Source organism: Rhinoraja longicauda, chromosome 11 (genome assembly GCF_053455715.1).
Source record: "Rhinoraja longicauda isolate Sanriku21f chromosome 11, sRhiLon1.1, whole genome shotgun sequence".
Taxonomy (NCBI): domain Eukaryota; kingdom Metazoa; phylum Chordata; class Chondrichthyes; order Rajiformes; family Arhynchobatidae; genus Rhinoraja; species Rhinoraja longicauda.
This window is the reverse complement of record NC_135963.1, coordinates 18269404-18288585: the sequence shown is the minus strand read 5'-3', so window position 1 is coordinate 18288585 and position 19182 is coordinate 18269404. Positions and strand designations below refer to the sequence as shown.

General features: G+C 41.1%; 1 protein-coding gene across 1 annotated transcript in view; it reads left to right on the top strand.

The window, feature by feature from the left end:
* Window positions 1–19182, top strand: part of LOC144598053 (vitamin D3 hydroxylase-associated protein-like) — a 52841-nt gene that overhangs the window by 8100 nt on the left and 25559 nt on the right. Inside the window, exons 5-10 of the mRNA XM_078407935.1 lie at window positions 1851–1984; window positions 2615–2821; window positions 5851–5891; window positions 9839–9963; window positions 14084–14209; window positions 18438–18535. Of these exons, the coding sequence (XP_078264061.1) occupies window positions 1851–1984; window positions 2615–2821; window positions 5851–5891; window positions 9839–9963; window positions 14084–14209; window positions 18438–18535 (731 nt within the window). The remainder of the gene's footprint in view (window positions 1–1850; window positions 1985–2614; window positions 2822–5850; window positions 5892–9838; window positions 9964–14083; window positions 14210–18437; window positions 18536–19182) is intronic.

Sequence of the window (19182 nt, the reverse complement as noted above, 5' to 3'; positions counted from 1 at the left end):
CAAGACATACAACCACACAAGTTTAACACAGACAACCATCACAGTGATTCGTCCAGGTACACCCTCACTGTGATGGAAGGCAAAGAAAAGTCTTATCTCCTCCTCCGTTCCTCTCCCGCGGTCAGGCAGTCAAACTGCTGCCTCGAGGCGATCGGGGCTCCCTGTTTTATGCAGATGACTTGGTTTTGTTGTCTCCCACAGAACAGGGACTGCAGCAACAGTTAGACCTACTCGTTGATTACTGCCAAAATTGGGCCCTGGCAGTAAATCTAAAGAAAGTCAACATCATGATTTTTCAAAAAAGACCCAGATGTCAGGAAGACAAATACCAATTCACTCTCAATGGTATCATTATCGAACACACTATGAGCTACACTTACCTTGGTCTAACTATTGCAGCATCAGGGAGCTTTAGCATGGCAGTGAATGCACTAAAAGAGAAAGCTCAAAGAGGTCTGTATGCAATAAAAAGAAGATTCCACAACATCCAAATTCCAATTAAAATCTGGCTTAAAATATTTGACAGTGTAATTCACCCCATTGCACTTTATGGTAGTTTAGTATGGGGTCCACTCAGTCACCATAGCTATTCTAAATGGGAAAAACACACAACGGAGGCCCTACATGCGGAATTTTGTCGGAACATCCTCCGCATCCAAAGGAAAACACCAACAAATGCATGTAGGGCAGAATTAGGTAGATACCCACTGATAATAAATATCCAGAAACGAGCACTAAATTTTTGGAATCACCTTAAATCTAGTCTCGCAGACACCCTCCAGTTCAAAGCCCTCCAAACCCAAGAGGGGGACTCAGAAAAGAGCTCCCTGTGTCAGTTGGTACTGAGACTAACTACCCCTACTCAGTTAAACCTTGACCAGTCTCAGATCAACACTGCTTTCCAATCACCAGTTAGATTGAACCAAATTATTAAACAATGCAAAGAAATCTATTTGGAACATTGGGATAAAGTAACTAAAAGCCAAAGCAGACTAGAGTGCTACCGTGCCCTAAAATTATATTATAAATTGGCAGACTATCTCTCAACTGTTAGAGACATAAAGCAGAGACAGACCCTCACCAAGTACAGGTTAAGTGACCACCATTTGGCAGTTGAAAAAGGAAGACAGAAGAGATCTTGGCAACCAAGAGAAAATAGAATATGCGGTCACTGCTTGACAGATGAGGTTGAAACAGAGGTGCACTTCCTCTTAAAATGTTAAAAAATCGATAAAATAAGCAAAATATATTTTGAAAAACTCAGTCTGGAGGCCCCAGATTTTAAAGAACTAGACGATATATCAAAACTAAGAATAATCCTTGGCGAAGGAAATACGGCACATCTTGGCACACAATACGTAACAGCATGCCACAACCTGAGAGACAGTGAATGACCAACATGTACACATGCACTCGTACATAAATTGACACTAAGGAACTTAATATCGACCTGCTAAACTTGCTACCTTGCTGTACTGTTTACAACTGTAAGAACGAGTAGCAATCGCTAAAAGGCTATAAATGTATTGCGTGAATATATATATGTACAGGGGCATATCGACCCATGCATTGTATACTTGTTTTTATATTCATGCATTTTAAATATGTATGTTATGTTCTATACTTTGGCAATATAATGATGTATCTTATCATGCCAATAAAGTATTTTAAATTGAAAAATTGAAAATTGAACAATAGGAACATGAGGGGCAACTTTTGCGCTCAATTTTATCCAGAAAGCCAATGCAGAGCAAACATATGTTACATTTTAATCAATGAACATAGTTGGTATCTCATGTAAACCTATGACAGCAAACAAAATAAAAGGTTGTAAAATTATTTTAACGCAGGGCCATGCTTCAACTTGTGGACTGAAGAAATTTATAAATAAGACTATCGATGAAGACTGTGTAATAGTTCAGGTATTGAAGAAACAAGGAGCAATTCCATTTGTGAAAACCAATGTCCCTCAGACATTATTCAGGTACTTTTAAATAAATTGCAATTGAAAAAATGTTGGGATGTTCTTCAAAGGCCAAGGGAACTTTGCGGATTGTGTTGTGAGTAGAAAATTGGGTGAATATTGAGTCAAAATTACTTTTTTTTTCTCTCTCATGAACAGTCCTTTAAAAATAGATAATAGTGAATGCAGGATGTTCTGGGTTTCCTCCTGCAGCCCACATTTAGTCCTGTTGTCTGTGTGGAGTTTGTATGTGTTCCCTGTGACCACATCTGCTTATCCCGGGTGCACTGGTTCAATTTCGCCCACATTTGAAAAATGTAACTATTTTACATCCAAATTGATTTGTATTGCATCCAAATTGATCCAAATACAGTTTGGTATGTAAGAAGGGTCTCAACCTGAAACGTCACCCATTCCTTCTCTCCAGAGATGCTGCCTGTCCCGTTGAGTTACTACAGCTTTTTGTGTCTTTCTACAATTTGGATGTATCCAAATTACATCCAAAGCTTGTGTTCTCTCTCGGCATAATCTACTATTCCTTCACTCTTGTTAATAAATATGCGGCAGTCCCTTTGAATGGGGTGAGAATTTTTTTGGGGGGTTTTCTATCATCAGACCATCCACACGAGAATGCTTTATTTCTCGCTACAGCTATGAGTGCAGTAATCCCATTTATGGTCAAACTCTCAACCCACACAACACCAAGCGGACGTCCGGAGGGTCATCCGGTGGGGAGGCTGCCCTGATCGCAGCGGGCGGCTCCATCCTTGGCATCGGAACAGATGTGGGTGGCAGCATACGCTTTCCAGCTGCCTTCTGTGGAATCTGTGGCTTCAAGCCAACGGCAAGCCGATTGAGGTGAGATATTATATTTGTAGCTTTTAGAGGAGCAGGATTGGGCTATCCATTTATGGTTCCTTTTCCTGCCTCCAGTTCCCTCCTCCTCCACCTCCCTTCCCTCCCCTCTACTTTCAGTCTGAAGAAGGGTTCCGACCTGAAAAGTCACCCATCCTTTATCTCCAGAGATGATGACTGACCCTCTGAGTTACTCCAGCACGTTGTGTTGCTTTTTCCTTCCTTCAGTTCCCTCTCCTCTACTTTCAGTCTGAAGATGGGACCAGGTGTGGGAGGGGAGGGGAGGGTGGGGGGGGGGGGGGGGCAGGGGGTGCTAAGAACACAGCGGGACTTTGGGAAGGTGGGGGGAGAGAGAAGGATGAGGGATCATTGGGAGTATATTGAATATTTTTGTAACTTTGTCAGCGCACTTTACGTGGTGATTCTTTGCATACCTTGTGTCCTGTATGCAAAACAAAGAATTTCACTGTACCAAGTGCAAGTGGCAATAAAGTATTAATCAATCCAAAGGTCACCCATCCTTTTTCTCCGGAGATGCTGCCTGTCCCGCTGAGTTACTCCAGCACTTTTTGTCTATCTCCTGTATAAATCAGCATCTGCAGTTTCTTCCTATCCGTTTACGGATACTGGTATTTAACTTCAGATCTAATTTGGATGTTGAATGCAAACTCCCCTGCTTCTGTAGTGGGATTCAAACTCGTGTCCATGAATCAAAGGTCAAGACCTCTGGATGCCACTCTGGTAACTGGCCACACTTGCTCCCTTAGCCAACTTATTACCATTCTCTGGATTCAGGTGGATTATGACTGTTCTGTACCTTGTCTTTTCATTGCCAGGCATTGCTTGATGCCTACCACCAAACTCATTTTATCTTGATCTTCATAAAAACTCAAATTGCTTCAACATCCAGACATGTGTGAGGGAGAGAAGTACAGAGATCCACTATTGTTTGTATGGAAAAATATTTCTTGATATCTCTGTTGAATGGCCCAGGTTTAAATGTGTTCATTTGTTGGTTCCTCCTGGCCATTTAAACTATTTAAGCAGAACATAGACACAAAATGCTGGAGTAACTCAGCAGGTCAGGCAGACAGACAGGGAATGGGTGACATTTCAGCTCGAGACCCTTCTTCAAACTCTCTCCAGTCTGAAGAAGAATCTCGACCCGAAACGTCGCCCATTCCTTCTCTCCAGAGATACTGCCTGACCCGCTGTTACTCCAGGTTTTTGTGTCTATCTTGGGTTTAAACCAGCATCTGCAGTTTCTTCCTACACTGATATATCTTTGACTTGTGAAAAAAGTACATTTTCACAGCAGATCTTTCCAGTAGCAGATTGTCCAATAAAGATTTGTTTTATAAGATGCAATACAAACCATTTTGCTAAGGACTGAAATCACACATTTGGCTGAAGATTTCATTTATTGCTTTTGTTTTGACTTTGTATGGATACAACTTCCAAAGTGCAATAATATTAGCAGAAAGGAAATTAGTTATTCAATAAAGTCTAGGACAAAATACAGTATTTTCAAGATTTGTGCAGAGTTATCAGATTGTATCCGACAACATGAAACAGTTTGAAGGTTTACAACGCTGTGGATAAGGATAGAGGTCAGCAGCAAAGTAAAACGAAAGAAAGCAAATAACCTAGAGTTATAGAGTATTCATGCAGCACGGAAACACACCCTTCAACCTGACTTATCCACGCTGATGGAGATATCAATCTACTCTAATCCTATTTTCCTGCCTTTTACCACTTTCCCATCCATGTACCTGTCCAAATGCTTTTTTAACGAGCTTCTCTGGCAGACTATTCCGGATACCCTCCACCCTCTCTGTGGAAAAACTTGCCCCTCTGATCTCCTTTATATATTTCTCCTCTCAAATTAAACCTATGTCCTCTAGTGTTAGACTCCACATGCTCTTGGAAAAAGACTGACTACCCACCCCATCTATGCCCCTCATTATAATATAAACCCCGAAAAGGTCGCCCTTCTGCCTATTCCCACTCCTTTCAGAGCAATCCTGGCCTATCCAATTTCTCCTTGCAATTAAAGCCCTCCATTCCAGGCAGTATCTTGCTTGAATACCACAAAGCATTTTTTTTTGTTAGCACTACCACATCCTTTCTATAGTGTTTATTCACAAAATGCTGGAGTAACTCAGCAGGTCAGGCAGCATCTCAGGAGAGAAGGAATGGGTGACGTTTCGGGTCGAGATCCTTCTTCAGATTGAGGAAGGGTCTCGACCCGAAACGTCACTCATTCCTTCTCCCCTGAGATGCTGCCTGACCTGCTGAGTTACTCCAGCATTTTGTGAATAAATGCCTTTGATTTGTACCAGCATCTGCAGTTATTTTCTTACACTTCCTTTCTATAGTGTGGTGCCAGAGCTGCACCCAATTGCAAGTGTGGCCTCATCAATGTCTCTGCACAACTGCAACATGATGTCCCAACTTTAATACTCAAAACCCCTAGCTATGAAGTCTGGCAAGCTCAATGCCTCCTTCACTATCCTATCCACCCATATTGCCATTTTCTGGAAGCTGTGAACTGCATCCTCGGGCCCCTCAGTACATCAATGCTTCTGAGCAAAAATGATAAAAGCAACAGTACAATATTGCCCCACAATCCTCAACATAAAATGGGGTTTATCTTGTCTGGCCTCTCTTCTGCCAGAGAATACCGGATCCCACAATTGAGTAAATCTTCCAGTAGTGGAACGGGAATGTAAGGCTGGGGATCAAGTAACTAATCAAAATACATTTGTCTTCACTCGTGTCTGTGACAGGCACCTGCTCTTGGCTGACGTCTTGCTAAATCTGTACTGCTATCACTCTTGTGCTGATATATGATATATGTTTAAATTAGTTGGACAAGACAACTCAGAGTATTTTAGGAGGTTAACCTTCGAAGATAATTTACTAGATTGCTGAGGAAACAATTTGATGGAGGCAAAGATATTGGTTAAGCTGTACATTTTTGTGAAGGGACTCTCATTTGAAGAAATAATATATATTTTTATTTCATGCAGCAAAAAGGGGTTGACAGTCAATACATCTGGACAGAAAACGGGTGAGTTAGTTCTCTGCATGAATACTACAATTAGAACTATGTGCCAAATTTAACCAGAGTTATTCTTAAGATCGGGATAAGATTCCACACACAGAGCTTTATATCAAATCAAGTTTCTTCAAACAACAACCAACATAATCCCAAAGTTCTTGTAGATATTGAAAGGAACACACCTATCCATTATATACATTAATCATTTATTCAAAGGACACAGGATTCAGACACAGGATGTTGATCCAGAACCGAAAGGTAATTTTTACTTGGTCTCTTGCTAGAATGCACACGACAGCAATCAGCAGTTTGTTTCATTTCAGTGTAAAGATACGAAGATATCCAGATAACAAAGGCTCTGAAAAGTCAGGAAAAGTTTGTGGTTTTCCCCACAGAACATTGAAAGTTAAGGGGAGATTTTACACTGGCGTTCTGGACCATGCAGGATTTGGATGAAGGAATGGATGACACAGGGAGAAACTGTTTGTGGTGGTAGTATTGTCATTAGTATGGAGGAATAGATTTGTGATCTGTAACCAAATCTACGACATGTTGAGGAAATATATTTTGCTTTGCATGTTTTGATCTGGATCATAGCCTTTGGTCTAGAATGCAAGGCTAAGATCCAGGCATAGATTTACACTAACTTCCAAACCTATTTTTGAAGGGGAAACATTTTCAGGATCATGAGTAAAGACCCAGGGAACAGGACTATTTGGAAATCTTTTTCAAATTTGAAGCACAAGCAGTTGGCATCTTGTATGTATCCTTCCATGATTATATAACTCGTGTGTTCATTCACGTTCATGATACTAGCAGGTTGTAGCTGACTGTTCATCTCTTTCATATTATCTAGTTTTAAAATGTAGCCACAGTCTCTTGTCATCTGCATCACAAGTTGTAATTGAGTGGTATTATTTCCATAAATTTCTTATAATTTTATTCCTGGCCATTCAGTAATTTTCAGGGGGAAACTTTCATCTTTCAATGTTGAAGAAAAGCAGTGGTTAAAGCATTTTCTATCACTGCAATGATGGTCATTCTAATAGCGTTGTTCCTTAAAAGTTGGTTTTCCTGAAGTCCAGTTGTGAGAATCTCATGGATATGTGGGGACATGTGGGAAGTCATTTAAAATGAGACTGATTATTGTGCTTAAAGTTAACCTGGGTGCAACAAAATTTCCTTCTTCACATGAAGCTCACAGAGCAAAGAGTATACATGTCATAATGTTAAGTACAACAATAAAAACAATGAGTGCAAAACCAGCAGAATGGTGCAAGGCAGGATTGCAATCCAAAGTAGAAATTCAACATATTTCCAATGACACTGGCCATTTTCAACAGATGGACCATAGAAAGCAAACTGTCTGGATGCATTACAGTCTGTTTTGGCAATGGCTCTGCCCAAGACTACGTGAAACAGCAGAGAGTTGTGGAATGTGCCCAGTCCATCATGCAAACCTGCATGTACCACCAGATAAACTAAACTGTAACTGAAACAGTGATTCAAGAGCAGCTTTCTCCCTGCTGTTATCAGACTCTTGAACAGACATCCCATATGATCATAAGGTCACAAGTGACGGGAGCAGAATGAGGCCATTAATGATAGGACCAGAATTAGATTTAGATTTTTTCGAGATACAGCGCAGAAACAGGCCCTTCGGCCCACCGGGTCCGCGCCGCCCAGCGATCCCCGCACATTAACACTATCCTACACCCACAAGGGACAATTTTTACATTTGCCCAGCCAATTAACCTACTAACCTGTATGTCTTTGGAGTGTGGGAGGAAACCGAAGATCTCGGAGAAAACCCACGTAGGTCACGGGGAGAACATACAAACTCCGTACAGTACAGCACCCGTAGTCAGGATCGAACCTGAGTCTCCGGCGCTGCATTCGCTGTAAGGCAGCAACTCTACCGCTGCGCCACCGTGCCGTCCTTTAAAAGCAAGGGCCGCAAAAAATTAGGCCATTTGGCACGTCAAGTCTACTCCACCATTCAATCATGGCTGATCTATTTCTCCCTCCTAACCCCATTCTCCTGCCATCTCCCCATAACCCCTGACACCCGTACTAATCAAGAATCTATCTATCTCTGCCTTAAAATTCTCCATTGATATTTAAAATATCTATGATAAGGATGAATTCTCGAACTCCAATTCTCGAATTCTCGTGCTTTTTTTGCGGCCCTTGATTTTTTTAAATCTGCATTTTCTCATTAGCTGTAAATCTATACTCTGCACTCTGTTTTATTCTCTTTCTGCACTACCATTGTGCTCATGTATGGTTTGATTGCACACATGTATGGTAAATTTACTCGGATAGCATACAAAGCAAAGTTTTTCACTATATCTTGGCACGTGTGACAATAGATAATGGTGTTAGTTTTTATTGTCAGGTGCTATCCAGTAAAATCATACTCTACATGAGTACAATGAAACCATACACAAGTACAATAGGTTGTACAAAGAGAAAAATATCACTGCTTAATATGGGGTTCCAGTTACAGAGAAATTGCAGATCAAAATAAAAGTGCAAGGGCCACTATGTTTTGGTTGGATGTTCGGGACTATACCTTTGGTTTATCAGAGATGGTTCAGTAGTCTCATAACAGTGGGGAAGACGCTGTTCCTGAGTCTGGGAGTCTTTCAAGCTTTTGTATCTTCTGCCTGATTGGAGAGGGGAGAAGAGGAAATAAGTAAGAAGGAAATGATCCTTGATTATGTCGGTTGCTTTCCTGATGCAGCATGAAGTGCAGATGGAGTTGGTGGTGGAGAGGCTGGGCCTGGGTGATGGACTAGTTTTCATCCACAACTCTTTTCTTCCACGTGTCATGAAGTGTTTGCAAGATGGAGATGAATTTCTATGAGCAGCTAAATCTTTCATTCCCACTGTACATGCTCCTTTCTTGATTTGATTAAGTTGATGTGGAACAACTGAGTTTGTAGGACAGTGGGGAGTTAAAATGCAATTTATAAAGATCTCGATGGGATAGTTAATTACTGTACACTATCAATTCACTATGAATCAATATTTACCCTGTGTTGTACAACTGCAATAATGAAATGTTAATTTATATATTCATTAAATGGTGAGTTCATGGGTCAGGAAGCCATGTTCATGATTTTCATTTGTATCAGAAAGAGTGTATTCAATGTTTTCTGAAAGTTATAAACCTTCATCTCCGGAACCATTTGATAAACCCATTGGATGTAATCTCTAATGTTCCTCTATAAGCGTTTGATAATATGATCATGTACCAAGTGAGGTCTCATAAAGATTTCCCTCTGTCTCCATCCCCTCCCCTTCACAGTTCTCCAAACAGTCTTACTGTCTCCGACTACATTCTATCTCTGTCCCTCCCACTCCCCTGACATCAGTCTGAAGAAGGGTCTCGACCCGAAACGTCACCCATTCCTTCTCTCCAGAGATGCTGCCTGACCCGCTGAGTTACTCCAGCATTTTGTGTCTACCCTCATAAAGATAAATATATATTTTAAATAAACTTCAGCTTTTCAATTTGATCCCTTTGGAAATTAACTCCATTAGTTCTTGAGGTTATTTCTTATTGCCTTAACACCCTGAAATGTTTCTTTTGGTTATTTCTGTATCCATCTCCACAAATGTCTCTCTTTTTCTTTTTCTTTGTCATTTAGACAATTATTTACCAACAAGAGTAATGCTTCCTTATTTATCTTGCTAAAAGTTACTGCCTCGCACTAAACAATACCGAAAACATGTCCATTCTGCATTTACTAATGACTTGTTTTATTTGTTGTCTGTATTAACATTATCCTCTCTTGTCATTCCAATTCCTGTTACCTCTCAGCCAAGATTACTGATGAAATACTTAAATCCACACTTGCACATTCTTACTGCACGATGAAAGATACCGCATTCAATGTTTCCGTTTATTTAACAATCAATGCTGTTTTTGAGTGGTTTATATTTTCTAGTTGAATCATCTGTTGGTCCACTTGCCAGAGATGTGGACAGCTTGGCTTATTGCATGAAGGCTCTACTGTGTGACGAAATGTTCGAGTTGGATCCTCATGTGCCACCTATGCCCTTCGATGATATGGTAACATACAATGCAACAACTGCTATAATTGACATTGTCCTTTCCAAGTTATTACATACTCCAAGGTGTTTCAAATAAAAGATTCTGCAAAGAATTGAGTGAAGAGCAGAGTTGAACGAGCAGGGTTGAACTTGCAGATTCCAAGAAAACTTTTGAAAGCTGGACGATGTTGCTGGGCAAGATGGTTGATAGTATGTCACAAAAAAAATGGTGAGGTATACAGGAATCTTTTGATAAGAAGGGGCAGCATGGTGGCGCAGTGGTAGAGCTGCTATGTTACAGCGCCAGAGACCCAGGTTCGATCCTAACTATACGTGCTGTCTGTACGGAGTTTGTATGTTCTCCTTGTGACCGTTTGAGTTTTCTCCGGGCGCTCTGGTTTCTTTCCACACACCAAAGACATACTGGTTTGTAGGTTAATTAATTTTGGTAACATTTTAAATTGTCCCTCGTGTGTAGGATAGTGGGGGTATACGGGGGGGGGGGGGGATTGCTGGTCGATGCGGACTCAGTGGGCCGAAGGGCCTGTTTCTGCGCCGCATCTCTACAATAAAAGCTCAACTAAAGATCAAAGAGCAAAGTATTGGTTGCATGGCAAGGGGTGATGTTTCAGGGTATGTGGGATATTAATGAAGATAGAATTAATTGGAAAATATGAGCAATAAGGGACTGGAGATTCTTCTTGAATTGGAGTTTATACAGTTTGGGAAAAAGTCGTCCTAGAGGGCCATTGTAAAATTTAAGCCTGTAGCTAACAAAACCATGACTAAGAGTTCCATTGGGCTTAGTGATGAGATAGGGAGAGAAGCAGGCAACATTGTGGTGAAGTAATTGGTGGTTTGAAACAATTCATGGTCAAACTAACGACCTGAGCAAGTAGCCGTGGGGGGGGGGGGGGGGGGGGGTGGTGGGTATGGGATGTGGAGCTACCTTTGGTCACTGACATCCTCAAGGAGAGTGAGGGGTAGACTCTTCAGGCTCTTGGTTTGCAGAATATGCTTGATTCTTGTCTCATTGAAATCAATGGAGGTGAAACAGTTGCTTTTTGTAACTCCCACGATCCCTGATTGCGAAGAATGTTTTTTTACCAGAGATTCTTTCAGTACTTTGGAATCTCAACCACACAAAATAATCTGTAACTACTCATTTTCTGTATTTTAATGCTAATTATAAAAGACGAAATTGCGGAGCATTTGGATAGTAGTAACAGGATTGTTCCGAGTCAGCATGGATTTACGAAGGGGAAATCGTGCTTGACTAATCATCTGGAATTCTTTGAGGATGTAACTAGGAAAATTGACAGGGGAGAGCCGGTGGATGTGGTGTACCTTGACTTTCAGAAAGCCTTTGACAAGGTTCCACATAGGAGATTAGTGGGCAAAATTAGAGAACATGGTATTGGAGGTAGGGTACTGACATGGATAGAAAATTGGTTGACAGACAGAAAGCAAAGAGTGGGGATAAATGGGTCCCTTTCAGAATGGCAGGCAGTAACTAGTGGGGTACCGCAAGGCTCGGTGCTGGGACCGCAGCTATTTACAATATACATTAATGACTTGGATGAAGGGATTAAAAGTAACATTAGCAAATTTGCAGATGATACAAAGCTGGGTGGCAGTGTGAACTGTGAAGAAGATGCTATGAGGTTGCAGGGTGACTTGGACACGTTGTGTGAGTGGGTGGATGCATGGCAGATGCAGTTTAATGTGGATAAGTGTGAGGTTATCCACTTTGGTGGTAAGAATAGGAAGGCAGAGTATTATCTGAATGGTGTCAAGTTAGGAACAGGAGACGTACAACGAGATTTGGGTGTCCTAGTGCATCAGTCACTGAAAGGAAGCATGCAGGTACAATAGACAATAGACAATAGGTGCAGGAGTAGGCCATTCAGCCCTTCGAGCCAGCACCGCCATTCAATGCGATCATGGCTGATCACTCTCAATCAGTACCCCGTTCCTGCCTTCTCCCCATACCCCCTCACTCCGCTATCCTTAAGAGCTCTATCCAGCTCTCTCTTGAAAGCATCCAACGAACTGGCCTCCACTGCCTTCTGAGGCAGAGAATTCCACACCTTCACCACTCTCTGACTGAAAAAGTTCTTCCTCATCTCCGTTCTAAATGGCCTACCCCTTATTCTTAAACTGTGGCCCCTTGTTCTGCTCCCCCAGCAGGCAGTGAAGAAAGCCAATGGAATATTGGCCTTCATAACAAGAGGAGTTGAGTATAGGAGCAAAGAGGTCCTTCTGCAGTTGTACAGGGCCCTAGTGAGACCGCACCTAGAGTACTGTGTGCAGTTTTTGTCTCCAAATTTGAGGAAGGATATTCTTGCTATTGAGGGCGTGCAACATAGGTTTACTAGGTTAATTCCCGGAATGGCGGGACTGTCATATGTTGAAAGACTGGAGCGACTAGGCTTGTATTTAGAAGGATGAGAGGAGATCTTATCGCAACGTATAAGGTTATTAAGGGGTTGGGCACGTTAGAGGCAGGAAACATGTTCCCAATGTTGGGGGAGTCCAGAACAAGGGGCCACAGTTTAAGAATAAGGGGTAGGCCTTTTAGAACTGAGATGAGGAAAAAGTTGTGAATCTGTGGAATTCTCTGCCTCAGAAGGCAGTGGAGGCCAATTCTCTGAATGCATTCAAGAGAGAGCTAGATAGAGCTCCTAAGAATTGCGTAGTCAGGGGGTATGGGGAGAAGGCAGGAATGGGGTACTGATTGAGAATGATCAGCCATGATCACATTGAATGGCGGTGCTGGCTCGAAGGGCCGAATGGCCTCCTCCTGCACCTATTATCTATTGTCTATAATGCTGCAACAAATGAAAAGAAAAGAATACTTAGTTTGTAAAGGTGAATTTGCAAAGTACTGCATTTTCAGCCACGGAGCGATAGTGGGGGGGGGTCTTCATGGATATATGTTAATCAGAGTACACTGGTGTTGGGAGCGGGACCCTCACAACATTTAGACTATGAAATCTGGAGTATCTTCTGTGCAACCTCAGAAAAATTGACCTTGGAACTATTTTCGTCAGGATTTTCTACTTCCAAGAGGATCCTGAACGAAAGGGCAAATAACAATTGTTTGGATCCCACTTGGAATGAATGTAATAAGGTCACAGGGTTTGGAAACAAAATTGAAGTTTTGAAGCTCATTGAATGGTTGCTCAGGGTAGAGCAATCCCCTGGATTACTCTTTACTATTTCCACATATCTTTGATGATCAGAGATATTTAATCAGACATATTATATTTGGTAACAAACGGAAAAAAAATTCAAATTGTTTAGTTTAAGAGATTTAATTTTTTTTTTTAATGTATAAAACTGCTGTCACTTAATCAAATACAAAAATATTATGGAGAAAAATAAACGGACTAATTTGCCTGGACTATTAAATGAATGGCAGCAATCCGATTCCAATGAATAGAGCTGCACTGGATGTACCAACAGTGGATAGTGCAAAGTTGACAGGCCAAGGTTTCCCTGGCAGTTGCAGTGTAAATCATTTGTTAACAAAAATGACACAGAGTGCTGGATTAACTCAGCGGTTCAGGTAGTGTCTCTGGAGAACATGGATAGATGATGTTTCAGGTCGGGACCCCTCTTCAGACTCTTTATTTTAATTTAGGTAAATTAACTGGCAAGGGCCAGTTAGTGCATTCACGCCCATTACCTTCTCCAGGGTCCTACATTTTACATTTTTCTGAAACAACCTGAATAATCATAAACAGAACACAATACAGACATGTTATAATCCAAACTACCGGCATTTCATATTACTCTGAAAATCTTTCCAAAGAAGGAATGAAAACAATATATTGCAGAAAGAATACTCGTTAGTAAAATGCTGCTACCAATCTATTGTCTGCCTGAGACAAATTAATCTATTATTTAGTAAAGTGTAACCTTGACTGAATCTTGAAAAAACTTCTAATGTTGATAAGCAATTTTCTGATTTTATTTCTCCTAAATGCAAGTCAAACAGTTATCTAACAATTTTATATGCAGAGACAATACTGAACACATATGCTTTTTTAAAACTGCAAACTTTAGACTCATAGTAAAAAAGATCTCATGAAGAATTATATCTTAACATACACTATTTAAAAATTATCTTGAAGATCTATACTGCCATCAAGCCGATGAAGATAGGCTACTTTGAAAGTGATGGCTACTGGATCCCATCCCCAAGCATGAAACGTGCCGTATTGGAAACAAAACAACTGCTGACGGATGCCGGACACACGGTGTGCTTACTGATGCTCAAGGGGAATGGAGAAATACCTAGGGTATTCCTGAGGGAAGTTGGGGAGGGAAAATACTGAGAGTCCAATTGAAGGAGAGACCATATTGGATCTTGTATTTGGAAACAAGCCCAAATGGCAGAGCAGACCCGATTAGGCCAAATGTGCCTAATTCTGCTCCTATAACTTATGAACTTATAAAAGTACTACAGGGCATAGATTTAAAGTAAAGTAAAGTGAAGTAAAGATTTAAAGGGGAACGTTTAAAAGAGATGTGCAGGAATGTTTTTTTAAACAAAGTGAGTGGTAGGTCCCTGGGTCACACTGCCAGGGGTGGTGGTGTAAGCAAATATGATAGTGCCATTTAAGTGACTTTTAGATAGGCCCATAAAATTGAAGGGGAATAGAATGATATAGATAATATGCAGACAGAGAGGATTAATTTAAGTTGGCATCATGTTCAGCACAGAAATCGTGGGCCATAGGACCTGTCTCTGTGCTGCACTGTTCTATGTTCGATGATTAAGAAATTATTTGCTTTTAATTATTTGCTTTTTGTGTTGTAGAGCAGAGGGATCTAGGAGTACAAGTGCATGGTTCCTTGAAGGTCGAGTCGCAGGTAGATAAGGTGGTCAAAAAGGCTTTTCGCACTTTGGCCTTTGTCAGTCAGAGTATTGAGTATAGAAGTTGGGAGGTCATGTTGCATTTGCATAAGACGTTGGTGAGACCACATTTAGAATATTGTGTTCAGTTCTGGGCACCATGTTATAGGAAAGATATTGTCAAGCTTGAAAGGGTTCAGAAAAGATTTACGAGGATATTGCCAGGACTGGAGGGTATGAGCTTTTCAGAAGAGATTGAGCAGGCTGGGTCACCATTCCATGGAGCGTAGGAGGATGAGGGGAGATCTTTTAGAGATGTACAAAATCATGAGAGGAATAGATCGGGTAGATGCACAGTCTTTTGCCCAGAGTAGGGGAATCGAGGACCAGAGGACATAGGTTCAAGGTGAAGGGGAAAAGATTTAATAGGAATCCGAAAGGTAATTTTTTCACACAGAGGGTGGTGGATGTATGGAACAAGCTGCCAGATGAGGTAGTTGAGGCTGGGACTATCCCATCGTTTAAGAAACAGTTGGACAGGTACATGGATAGGACAGGTTCGGAGGGATGTGGACCAAGTGCAGGCAAGTGGGACTAGTGTAACTGGGACATTTTGGCCGGTGTGGGCTAGTTGGGCCGAAGGGCCCGTTTCCACACTGTATGACTCTGTGACTCTAATTATTTAATTTCACGTAAGACTCTTAATTCATCCACATTCTTCCCCCTTCACCTCACCACTTCCTCAACCATTACATCCCAAAGGAAATCTAAAACCTGTATCAAAGCCTGAAACATTTGTTTTGTTTAATTGATATAATATTACATGCTGTGTGTAAAGTTGTTAAATTGATCGGTTAGTGAGTAAAATATGAACCTATGAAAATGGTGCCTAGGTAAAAATTTTAACAGATTTTAATATCTAAATATCTTTGCAGAAATGTATTAATTTTCACGTTCCTAATTCTTACATATATCTTTCTATCATCTGCAAATTCACTAACCATCTCTGGCAACTAAACCGTAGGCCTTAGTTAGTATTTACATGCAGAATATATCTTGCATCATAGATGTGGACCTTAGGTGTCATAGAAAGTAGGTAAGGGCAGAAATTAATTGTATATCATTCTCCTGGATCTTGCTTTAATACATTCAAAGCAGAGAGGAGAATTAAAGATCAAAGGAGAATTGTGCAGAGTCCTTTCCTGAACCTTTTCATGTAGTTGTTGCATTTACAAGGACTGTAGGTATCCAGTTTATTCATTTCCTTAAGGTACATTATTTAGATGATCTATGCTCTGTGATATCAATTATTAATGAATATAAGATCAAATGACTATCAGGACACAAAGTGGTGAACAAGACAGCCCCTTTGTGTAAATAATTAAAACTGCGAAAAGGCTTTATCTCAGTGCCCTGAATAAAAATAAGTAGATTGTATGAGGGCCTGGATAGAGTACATAGGAAAGACCCTCTCAGTTGAAGGGTTAAAATACAGAATTTACACATTTAAATGAATTTAAGGATTAGACAGAGGTAAGGAAAAATACTTTCACCCAGAGGATCTGAAATAGTTGTAGAGGTAGAAATACTCATCGCATTTAATAAGTGCCTGGATGTGGGCCTTAGGTGTTGTAACCCATATGCTGGGAGGTGGGATTACTTTGAGTAGCTGTTCCTTGCCAGCACAGGCATGATGGACTGAATGACTTCTTTCCGCACCATGAAATATTTATGATTCCATGATTGATGCTACACTGATATGAATCTGAGGACCATGTTGAGGACTGGATGCAGTTCCACCTTCCACAGTGCAGGAAGGATAGATTGCTCTTGGACTGATGTATGGTTGAGATGTTTAATGCTAACTGACATCACCCTAAATGGTCAACCATTCATCCGATCCTAACAACTCAAACAACCAACTACATCTAAATTATTATTAAGGGAGAAATTAATAAGTTATTTCCATTTAATGGGGGCACAAATCTAAACCATATGAGAGCAGGAATAAACTGAAAGCTATGCACTTTTTATTCTCGAGCTTCTGAAATGCATTGGGGCGGCGCAGTGGTGCAACAGTAGATTTCCTACCTTACAGCACCAAAGATCCAGGTTCTATCCTGACTACGGGCACTGTCTGTATGGAGTTGGCATGTTCTTGTGACCATGTGGGTTTTCTCCAGGTGCTCCGGTTTTGGTCCCTGGTGTGTCCCTGGTGTGTAGGATAGTGCTAGTGTATGGAATGTTTGCTGGTCGGCACAGACTCAGTGGGCCGCGGGGCCTGGTTCTGCACTGCATCTCTGAAGTCTAAAGGTGGATTGTGGGCGTTAAACATTTCAGTTCCACCCAGTTGCACTCCCAGAGCAATGGGAAATACAACTGTTTAATTTCAAAAGAGCTTTATCATATCATATCATATATATACAGCCGGAAACAGGCCTTTTCGGCCCTCCAAGTCCGTGCCGCCCAGTGATCCCCGTACATTAACACTATCCTACACCCACTAGGGACAATTTTTACATTTACCCAGCCAATTAACCTACATACCTGTACGTCTTTGGAGTGTGGGAGGAAACCGAAGATCTCGGAGAAAACCCACGCAGGTCACGGGGAGAACGTACAAACTCCTTACAGTGCAGCACCCGTAGTCAGGATCGAACCTGAGTCTCCGGCGCTGCATTCGCTGTAAAGCAGCAACTCTACCGCTGCGCTACCGTGCCGCACAGTGATGTGAGAATAGACCCAAGTTTGAGAAGTTGTGCAACACAGTTGAGGACTCCAGATCCTGGTTGGTTATCTTAGAGTGCTTGAGAAATGAGATGATTTGTAAAGCTCTTGCCAAGTTACTTTGCAGATTGAGAATTGTGCATTTGTCATTTCCCGGAACACTATTTCTGTGGTCGTTTATGTGATCATTTGGGCAAGGATGAACAGTTTTCCTTTGGGACGGAGGTGTCATTATTTCACAGCAAACACAGTTGAGCCTCTCAATTATCCTTAGAGCAAGGATTGAAAAGTGTTCCCTGTAACTTTCAAGAGTTTATTGCAAACTGACTATTTTGGCTATGTGCCCTTTTTTTGTTTATATAAAATAGGTGGAAACTAGCAAGCTTTCTTTTTTAACTTTTTTTTTCCAAACCAATTAAGAAGTTGATCTGGACATTTTTTTCAGGGGCTTTTGCATGCTAGGGCCATTTAAAAGGCTTCGGGGGTATTTGCATGTTAGGGTAATTTAAAAGGCTAGGAACTGAACAGAATTACTTGGAAAATAACAAATGAGCTATTTATTTCACATAGGGTGGAGTTTATACCCTGTTTATATCTTGTACAACCCATGCCTCATCAGCCATGCTGAAAAGCATATTCTTATAATCTTGACTGATCCATGCTTACCTCGCTTTACTCAACCATAATTTTGCGACTTCACTTTCTAACTGCCAGTTTCTCACTGATTCGCTCATTTCTTTTGGAGAAATGTGTAGTATTTATGGTGGAAGCTTCAGGGTCTTGAAGAGGGATTTGTTCGGTATAGCGTGTGGTGCAAATGTCCATTTTCATCTATCGATTGGTCTGATTGTGTTTTATTTTTAATATATTAAACATTTACTTTTTGTTTCTCCCACTTTTAGTTGATATCATTCACGCCACCAAAAACTTTCTATGCTATGAATGAAATAATATTTCAGGGACTTCTTGCAGACGGTGGTACGACATTCCTGGAAAACCTGTAGGTAACCTCAGTGGACTTGAATTTACAATATTGAAACATATTAATTCATGAATCTGGAGTATTGGGTATAGTTTTGGTCTCCTAATTTGAGGAAGGACATCCTTGTAATTGAGGCAGTGCAGCGTAGGTTCACGAGATTGATCCCTGGGATGGCGGGACTGTCATATGAGGAAAGATTGAAAAGACTAGGCTTGTATTCACTGGAGTTTAGAAGGATGAGAGGGGATCTTATAGAAACATATAAAATTATAAAAGGACTGGACAAGCTAGAAGCAGGAAAATTTTTCCCAATGTTGGGCGAGTCCAGAACCAGGGGCCACAGTCTTAGAATAAAGGGGAGGCCATTTAAAACTGAGGTGAGAAAAAACTTTTTTACCCAGAGAGTTGTGAATTTGTGGAATTCTCTGCCACAGTGGAAGCCAAATCACTGGATGGATTTAAGAGAGAGTTAGATAGAGCTCTAGGAGCTAGTGGAATCAAGGGATATGGGGAGAAGGCAGGCACGGGTTATTGATTGGGGACGATCAGCCATGATCACAATGAATGGCGGTGCTGGCTCGAAGGGCCGAATGGCCTCCTCCTGCACCTATTTTCTAGGTTTCTATGAATTGCTTTTATTTCAATTTTTATGCAATGAGTTTATT